At 41.0% G+C, this 10,133-nt stretch overlaps 1 protein-coding gene across 1 annotated transcript in view; it reads left to right on the top strand.

Moving 5' to 3' along the window:
* Positions 1-10,133, top strand: part of celf4 (CUGBP, Elav-like family member 4) — a 536,216-nt gene that overhangs the window by 3,469 nt on the left and 522,614 nt on the right. The window contains exon 2 of the mRNA XM_042335783.1: positions 120-202. Within this exon, the coding sequence (XP_042191717.1) occupies positions 120-202 (83 nt within the window). The remainder of the gene's footprint in view (positions 1-119; positions 203-10,133) is intronic.

Genomic DNA, 10,133 nt, shown 5'->3' with positions numbered 1-10,133 from the left:
AGCCAATAAGGTCACTGTGACTTGCCTTGAAACGAAAAGTGACAGCCGCATAACATGCAGAGTTTTTTTTAAAAAAATATATATATTTTATGTTCTTTTTCCCCTCATTAAATGACTAGGTTGCGCCTTCCTGACATACTGTGCAAGAGAATCTGCTCTAAAGGCCCAGAGCGCATTGCACGAACAGAAAACACTACCTGGGGTGAGTGCAAAAATATACATATATACATTTCAACTTATGCGGAATACTTTGGTTTGCAGATCCGAGCCCTTTTATTTCTCCCTACAAAGTAAATGCAGTCAATGCTGTCCTGTTTGTTCCCGAAAATGACTTGTCTGTCGCACCTCAAGAGGCGTTGTTTTTTTTAAAAAAAAATTAGGACAACTTTTTTTTTGTAACGTGTGTAAAAAAAAGTATTGGATGGTGTCAGCAAACGTGGTGCTTTCTTATTTATATCTGTGTGTTTTGCTGCGCGTGTGAGTGTGTGTGAGTGTGTGTGTGTGTGTGTGTGGTGGGGGGTTTGGAGCTGAAACAAGTCACCAAACACCCAGACTTCAGTCAACCGTATTGCAATCATTTAAATGCACTAAAAGGAGGTGATACGACAGGACAACTTTTTTTTTGCACAGGACTGAAATATTCAGTCTTCCGGACAGACACAGATTAAGTCGCCTTCAGACAATGAGATGAAACACGTGGATGGTATTGACTCGCTGTGTTCTTTCCATGAAGTCTGTGTGTGTGTGTGTGTGTGTGTGTTCTCGTGTGGGTGAGTGCACACGCGTGTGTGTCTCCATGTGTGCAAGTGTGTGCAGGTGCATATGCATGTATGTGTGTGTGTGTGTCCATGTGTGTGTATGTGTGTGTCCGTGTGTGTGTGTGTGTGTGTTCATGTGTGCATTTAAAAAAAACATCTCGCAACAGGAAAAATCTGCGCTGTGATTATGGTCACCTTACGAGTCTTTTTAAAAAGTCATTTACGCAATGAGCTATGATATCCCCTCTTTCTCTCCCTCTCTCTCTCTCTCTCTCATCGATTAATTTTCGTTGCCTGAAAATACATATTTTATAACCAGCTGACAAATTGAAGCGAACGTGTTACAAACCCAGTGGTTGGTTTAAGGTGTTGAGATAATCCACGTTGCTCCCTCTTCCCACAAGAACAACCCCTCGTCTTAATTAATGTCGCCTTTGACTATTTTAAAAGTACTTCATCTTTGCAAGATTTCTTGAAACCTTTCTGATTGTTTCCTTCTGTGCCTTAGTCAGTGCTCAAACACCCCCCACATCAACACACACACACACACACACACATCCTCCCCTCCCTCTCTCTCTCTTTCTGGTCACACAGTACGATCAATATATATTTTATGTACATCTGTATGGATGGATGATAAGGACTGGGGTTTCATGCAGAATGAGATGTATAAATTATAGAGGGCAAAACCACGGTAGGGATAATCCCTGAGGAATAACAATAGGAAATAAAATAATAACAGATTAGGATGGACGTTTTGATATTAATCCATCTATGTGTCATCACTGATTGAGTCAAGTTTTTTTTTGTTTTAAAAAAAAAAGTGCATTTGTGTATTTTATACATGTATATATATTTAATCAGTACTGAGTCGGAAATGTATGCCTTAAAGCTGGATGAGGAATTGTTATGCATTCAGTGTGTAGCCATCTACTATCATGGGGCTGGCTGTGTGGCTTTTGTCAAGACTTATTACCATACAGAAGCCTTCAGCTTTGCCATGGCCTACTTCATTCCCATTGTAGAGATGCATTTAGTCAACAGCTGTCACTGCTGTGCAGCCGCCTTCCAAGTTACAAACCCAGACCCCCTCCTCATCTATCCTCCTCGTCAGCTGTAATAATCTGTTAATCTCAAATCTTCGCTAACCTAATCACATTTGTTGGGGGTTGGGGGTGGGGGGGGGGGGGGGGGGGGTCGTTCAGTTCCAGCCTGCAATTCAATCTTAATGTTGTTGGCCTTTATTATCAGTTTATGTTGTAATTGTTGGATGCCACAGTCGCGAATGATTAGGACTTTGAAGGCATAATCTTTGCTTGTTTCTCAGAGTGCATGTGTGTGCGTGTGTGTGTGTGTGTGCGGGTGTGTAATATCATGTGTGCAATAGTGTGTGTGTGTGTGTGTGTGTGAGACAGAGAAAATGTGCGTGTGGATTTTTGATGGTAACTCATGTGTGGTGGTGTAAGGGTGTGGGTGTATGTGTGTGGGTGTGAACGAGTTCATGTGTGTTAACATTGTAGAATATGACAAGTATTGTTTTATTCCCAGGAAGTTTCCACATATAATTTGCAACAATCTCTTGTTTGTTATGCTTAAGGTTAGTAAAATGTTTTATTTTAAACAGTATTTGGGATGAGGAATTAACCTGAATGCTTCAGTCAGAATACATTTGTGTACTAACGCACCCTTAGAGTAACTAAGATTATGTTAGAATAACCAACAAATACAATTAATAGCAAACCCATATTTTAACAAGCGACGCATCTACACCCTGTTAACAACAAATAATAACTACAAGCATTTTCAGTGGCTGCACAAAATTGTTAGGAGTGAAAGAAAACTGCGGCTTGAAGTTGAAATATCTTTAAGGTATTTTATACTTGCAGAGAAACCCATAGAAAAGTACACACACACAAAAAAAAATCTGTTGCAACTAAATGTCTGTGAATCCTCCTTACCATCCCTGCTTGGCTTTGAAGTTATGCGGAATTGATTTGAAATTGACAAGTTATTTAACAAGCCATGCTGAAGCTTTCAAAGTCTTTAACACGTGAACTCGGCCTGTTATATGAATGATGAATATTATAGAATAAGCTGCCGACGTTAAAAAAAGATGAGGCGAGTTATCTTGTTTGCCTTCGCTTAATAGATTATGAAACCCTTAGACGGCTAGACCTAACGTAGGAAGACTGTAATAAATAAATAGACTGGTTTCATGTGACTTGCTGGGTTGCAGTTTTCTTTAGTCTGATGTGTGTGTGCATTGTGAACGCTTGCAATACTTTTTTTTATATAAAAAAAGCAACAAAAAAAAGCTCCCTGACCCTTTGAATCATTTCTCACAGGGAGAGCACATTTCACTGTAAGCTTTCGGAGTAAGTAGATTTATGATGGATTCATCCAAACCCCGTGTCTTGCTGCAAACGTTAAGAATGACCGAGATCATTTTATTACAATTAAGATTTCTGCTGCTGTGTGCAACCAAGGTGACAAACAATACAATACTTTCATTGTGGGGGGAAAAAAAGTGAGTGTATGTGTGTGTGATGCTGAGAGCGATGCTGCAATGAGAGACTGATTACATGAATTGGAGTCAGTTTGGTCTATGTTGACCTGCCGAAAACTCAGGGGTATTGTGAAGAATTGCAGACTTTTTTTTATATATATATACATAAAGCCAGCAAGAATGTCCAATGAGAGGTGTAAGATGTGCAAGAAATGTGTGCTAGGATGATTACACATGTTGTTCCATCTGAGTCGAGAGAAAGAGAGAGAGAGCACTTACATTTCCTCATTATTGTCTATTGAATGGCTGAAGCTGAAAGTAATGAGATGGAGCTTAATAAGGAAATGCTTCCTTTCAGAGGATGAGAGTTGTGAGCTTTGCTGTATCTGCCATGTCTCATTAACAGGCTGCCGTGGAGCACATGGTAGCACACAATAATGAGAGTTTCGTGGGGGGGGGGGGGGGATTTGTGGAGGGAGAGGAGGAGGGGGCAGTTGTAAAGCGAGCTTGCTGCACTCTAGAGATATCTCTTTTGTGTTACCGAGCATTTAAGCTCATTCTCTAGCAGACACCTGGCACAGATGAAAACAAAAAGGGGAGACAAAAAGATGGATATTAGAAGACTAGGCGACACAGTGGTGAAACATTTATCATGTTTGTTCTGCGTTTGTGTGTTCTTCAGCCTTCCCAACACGTCGTGTTGATAGCTGTGGGTTACATGACATGTTCTGCTGTGGTGACTACCTCTTAGGTGGGACTGTCTGGGGCGCGGGTTGGGGCACTAGCAGAGGAGGAACCACTGTCAGTCACTGTACTGTACTGTCTCACCTTGCTCTGGTGGACTTTCCACCAGGTGATCTGAACAGAGCACTGTAGACGTTAATAATAATAATAATAATCCTTGCATTTGATATAGCGCCTTATGATGCCGTCGAGACGTCTCAAAGCGCTTCACAGACTATACCGTAAAGCGGAGTGACTGTATTTTGTGGGTGAAATGCGGCAGTCAGTTGTGCACAGCGGTGTCCCAAAAAGAGTCATGGATTGAGTGACCAAATTATTGTTTTCTTTATTATTTTGGAGTAATTATGACCCCCTCCCCCCAGAAAAGCAATCCGCCAATCGACAAACAACCGGGTTCTACTTATTGCTAGGTAAACAGATGCGTGGAGCAAGGAAACTTGCCTAAGGTTTCACCCTGCCCATTGCAGTCAGGTGCTTACAAAAAAGGTGGAAAAAAGTAGGGGGAAATTAAATTAATAGAACATACTTATTTCTTTAGACAAAAAAGGGTTCCGCTGGAGGTCAAACAAGCATGGCCCAGCTAACCTCTGACAGGAACTTATCTTTTCACAGCACGGGAGGATTAATGTCAGTATTGGAATACTGTGGCACAATGTGATTTGGATCAAGGCAGAACCTTGCATCTATCTCTCAGTTGGGCCTGTGTGGGAGGTTTCTGATCCCGCAAGATTAGTTTGCTCAGATTGAATCCTCTTTGCAGATCCAGGGAAGACAAGGGCCAGCTTAGCATTGTACAAGTATTGCTGGAAAGAAAGCTTATTTCAGCTTTACTTTGGGCCTCAAATGAATATCATAGAAGCATTAATGCACGTGACATGGTCAGCTTACTTATGTATATTATATTGATGGCTGAAGAAAAACTCTCATGAATACATAAATAATACACAGATATGAGGTAAGCGTTTTCAACTGAGTTGGTACTTTTGCCAATTTTACAAATGACGGGCAAAATTTTGGCAAGTTTCCTTACTCCACATGCGTCTGTTTACCCAGCTGTAAGTAGGAACCTGGTTGTTAGCCGGGGGTAATAATCCCTTCAAAAAAATTTAAAAAATAAAAATAAAAATAATTTGTTGACTCAATCCACAACTGGGATGCTGCTGTGTGGAATTGGCTGCTACCTTTCACCCAGAAAATACACAGTCAATTCACTTTACAATATATTCTGTGAAGCACTTTGAGATATCTCTAAGACGTGATAAGGCGCTATATCAAATGCAAGGATTATTATATAACTAACACATATCGTGCACACGTGTGAGTAAGGGTTTTGAACTGGGTTGGTACTTTCTGCAATTTAAATCATTTGGTAAATACAAACCGCATGTCGTCAGGGAGCGAGTGAGCGAGGGTCTGCAGTCACCTGGATCAACCATAATATTCTAAATATGAATCTCAATGAGCTACGATATTGGGCTTCGGCATAGCATCATATATCTTGATTACCATTTGCCCTGACACTGATTATGACCATCTGCTGATTCTGTCTGAGTCTCAGTGCGTATGGGAGGGGGGGGTGAAGGCGAAAAAATAAATCTAAGAAAGCATATAGAGGAAGAAGGAGCAGTACTAAAGATAGACAAGGAGTGACACAAGGAAGACAGAAAAATGTAGACTGTGGTATTGGGGGGAAGGGGGGAGAGAAAGGAAGAATTTAACTCTTTAAACACCATTGTTTCTTAGACCATTCGAGGCCTGAAATTTTCGTGATATTAACGTTACGGCCACTGTAGTCTAACTTAAAATCATGCAGAACTTTGGAGAATTCTTCAGTTCAATCTGAATTGTATTAGGCTACAATTACACAGCCACTGCACTTCACAGTATATCTTGCAGAGCACTTTGAGACATCTCGACGACATGATAAGGAGCTGTATCGTATCGAATGCAAGCATATTATGTTTATATGGAAGCCGTTTTTCCGCAGTTCATTCTCAAACAAAAGAACCGGGAAGAATTTTCTGCCTGCAAAGAGGGAACTCTATGAACAGACTGTTCATATTTCTTGCACAGAAACAAGCAGCAAAGGAAAAGTTGTCTCCTGGTCAAGTTCACAAAACAGTTATGCGCTGTTCGTGTCAATTGATTGCGAAATGCCTGGTGAGGTATTTATTCAAGTGATAGAGTAAAAGTCCCTTCCCTCTTGCCAAGGTCAGATATCAATTATTTCATGAAACAATCGTCTTGAAGAGTCTGATGTAAACTTATATTGTAAAGGAGCTAATTAGTGTATTAATGACATGGATGTTATCTTGCTTCAATCAGAGGATTCTGCAGTAGTGGTCAGCTGCTGTTCACTGAAGCTGAGATAAAGAGTGTTTATTTCATGATTCAATCTACGACTATTTGCATGACACTGCTGTGTACAACTGGTTGCCATGTTTCACTCACAAAATACACAGTCAATCCACTTTACAGTATATACTGTGAAGCGCTTTGAGATATCTCAATGACGTGATAAGGCGCTATATGAAACACAAGGATTATTTTTATAATTTCACCTCCAGGTTTTATCCTTCTCTCTCTGTGTGTGTCCCTTTTTTTCTATATAGAGTCTTATTGTCAGATCAGTTTTACATAAGCAGACCCCCTGCGAGGAAACAGACTCCAATAAAATCATCCATATTAACAGTATCCCAAGGGTAAGGGAAACTGAACTGAAAATACTGACCAGTCAAAAATATCAGATATTGCATTCGAAGCTTATAAGCCCAAACAGAACATGCCTGACAATATCTCCTCGTGATCTGCCTGCTAAATGGCCTGGGGTGAAAAAATACCACGTTTCAAAACAGATTCGATGTGATAAATATCACATCGCATCTGTTTTGAAACTGCGGATTCTTCACTCCCTTTTGGTTTACTGTAATGAAACGTGCATTTCCACAACCCTCAGCTTCTGCAATCTTCCTGGTAACTTCTCCATATAATCTGCCTGGTGAAAGCCTCTCAATGTCTGTCTGAAAGCATTGCCTGCAAATCGTCTGATAGCCCCAGTAAAATTGGTTCAATAACCCTGTAATATCCCCATACAATCCAACTGGGACTCTTCCCCCAAGTACTCTCTCTGCCTATAATTCTTTGTCTGGTAAACCCTTATAAGACCTGACTGATAGTCCTTCCACACAATTGTTCTTGGTAACCTTTTCTGTAAATAGTCTGAGTTCCTTGATAAAATCTGTCTGGTAAGCCTTTCATTAACCTAACCTGCCATAAACCCAACCCTACTCTGTCCCACAGTCTCAAATCCCAATCTCTGGGTCAAAACTGCAGTATTTCCAAACACGTTCAATTTCTTATTTAAGGAACACAAGGCTTTGAACAGAAATATGTTTTGAAATAACCTCTGCTCCCCCCTCCCTCCAACATCTTAATAATGTTTGCACCAAACTAGGCACCTTTTTTCCTGGGTACCACCAATTTGGATTGCACTTCATTCACAGAAGATCACAAGAGCTTCAGATGAAGTAGGCCCTTTGGTCCATTTGAATCATCCTTTCAGAACACCCACCCTACTGCCCTTTCACAGCATCAAGCTGTTTCGTCCTCAATTTTGAATGCCTCCTTGGCCTCGCTCCACCTTACTTCTGTGACCTCCGGTGACCCGACTTCATTCCCTCCACTCCCTCCACTCAGCAAACACCAGCCTATTACTTGTCACCTTCCCACTGCACTGCGCCATTGTTAAATGAACTGGTGGTCATTTTGCTCCTGTTTTCTGCAACTCTATTCTGAAGCTCTGACCTCTTCCTCCCCACCTTCAAAACCAGACCTATCTCTTCAACCACATTTTCAGCTAGCTTTTCCCCTTCCTCAACTACTGTTACCTCCCCACCTCCCCCCACTTCGCACACACACAAACACCCACAACTCGGGCTCCGAGTCAGTTGAGTAAAGTGCTTTGAGACATTTCCTGATATGAAAGGTGCTGTATAACTGTAAATTGTAAATAAAGTAGTTTCGTGCAGTAAAATCCTGCTTTAGTGAGTTTATTCAAAGGATATACATGATAATAATACTTACATGTAGTCTAGCTCTTTTCACATGGGAAGAACATCTCAAATGCTTCACAGTTTATACTGTAAAGTGCAACGACTGTGTGCGTTTTGTGGGCAAACGTGGCAGCCAGTTTACGCACGATGATGTCCCACAAGCAGCCACAAAGTTAATGACCAGTTTCATTTGGGGATTGTTGGCCTGGACACTGGGAGAAACTCCCTTCTCTTTGCGTATAGTGCCATGTGATCTTTAAAATTCACCTGAGCAAGGCAGACAAGGCCTCAGACTAATGTCTCACCCGAAGGATAACCCAGAGTTTGGACATTATCCCATGTAGAAGCCCAGAGAAGCTGCTTTGCCCTCTTGTAAACTGAAATTGATTCCTCATTGAACTCTTCGTGCCCAAACGGACATGGAACAAATTTAGGAATACTAAAATTCTGACCCCCATTCTTTCTATTGTTTCTGTCTCTCCCCTCAGTATGTACATTGTATCTGCACCTTAAACATTAATAAGATGACTAAGATGTGAGAATCAAATAAAAAAGTAATATAATAATACATAATAATAATTGTTGCATTTCATACAGCACGTACATTACAGACGTGAAAAGCGCTATATCAAATGCAAGGATTATTATTATTATTATCAAAATGTCTTAAAGTGCTTTTTCTGTAAAGGCAGTGACTGTGCATTAGTAGACAAATGAGACAACCAATTTGTGCACAGCAATGTCCCATAAACAGCTTTCAAGTGAATGACTAAATTATCTGGAGAGTTGTTGGCCAGGACACAGGGAAAAACTCCCTTCTCACTTTTCATATAGTGCCATTGAATTGTTAACATCCACCTGTCAGTAACATGGTTTAACATCTCATCGAAAAGATATCTCCATCAATGCAGTGCAAACCCAGGACTGCATTTGAGAGTGTCAGCCTCATAGTCCTGCATGGGTTTGAACCCACAAACTTCTGATTTGGGAGCCAAGAGTGCTATCAACTGAGCCAGAATGAGGTCTAACAAAACAAAATAACAAAATAAATGCAAAGCTCCCAGGAAACATGTCCTCGTGGGTACCAATACATAGAAAAAATAACATTTGCATTCACAGATTATAACTGGCTCCTGGTAATAACCACAATCTTTTATTAAAAGATTCATAATAGTTTTATCATTTAATAAAAACACTGAAGGTCTGGCAGATAGGTACAATATTAATGAGTTGGAAGAGTTATCAGGACTGTTGTCACAAGCTGGTAAAGCTGAAAATGTTCAGCTGATGTTGGATGCTTTCCATCTGCAGTGTTTTGTGATAACAGCCCTGATAATCCTTCCTGGGTTGGGTTAGTGCCGGGTACACCAGGAACAACAGGTATCTATGCGTGTGTTACTGATCTGCTGAACCACTCTGTGGACTTTGTCCCTAATCCATTCTGGCCCTCACTTTCAAATGCTTCCACAGCCTCATTGCCACCTACCTCTGTGACGCACTGCTCACTGCTCAGCAAACACAGGCCTGCTCCACGACCCCCTCATGCTCTACTTTGCTTCCTGCAGTCACTGCTCCTTGCCTCTTCCCACCTTCAAAACTCATCTGAAGACCTATCTCTTCGATTGTGCTTTCCCCCATATTTCCCCTCCACTTGTCAGCTCCCTCTCTCTTCTATCTCTTTCTCTGTCTTCAGCCTCCACCACACACGCACGCAGTTCAGGCTCCCAATTAATTGTGTGAAGCATTTTGAGATGTCTTCCTGACGTGAGAGACGCAACACTATATAAATGTAAATTGTTCTTGTTGTGGTGGTTGATTCCGCACTGTCAGCTCAAAGACTCAGTTGAACACCCAGTCACCCAAATCACCAGCGATGACTGGAGCTCAAAATTCCACCTAGTTATAGCTTTAGAACCATTTTGACTTAAAATTTACCATGGGACCAAATTTATAGTCAACACTTAAATTCACCCTTCATGTTTTCTTCTCTTGAAAAAGGCTTCAAATTAAGACTCAATTTAAGTCTTATCATAATTCAGCCCTGTCCCTCAGTCTAAAACTAGGTGGAATTTT

The sequence above is a fragment of the Callorhinchus milii genome, unplaced genomic scaffold, assembly GCF_018977255.1.
Source record: "Callorhinchus milii isolate IMCB2004 unplaced genomic scaffold, IMCB_Cmil_1.0 Scaffold1, whole genome shotgun sequence".
In the NCBI taxonomy this organism is placed as follows: Eukaryota; Metazoa; Chordata; class Chondrichthyes; order Chimaeriformes; family Callorhinchidae; genus Callorhinchus; species Callorhinchus milii.
This window is presented reverse-complemented; position numbering and strand designations above follow the sequence as displayed.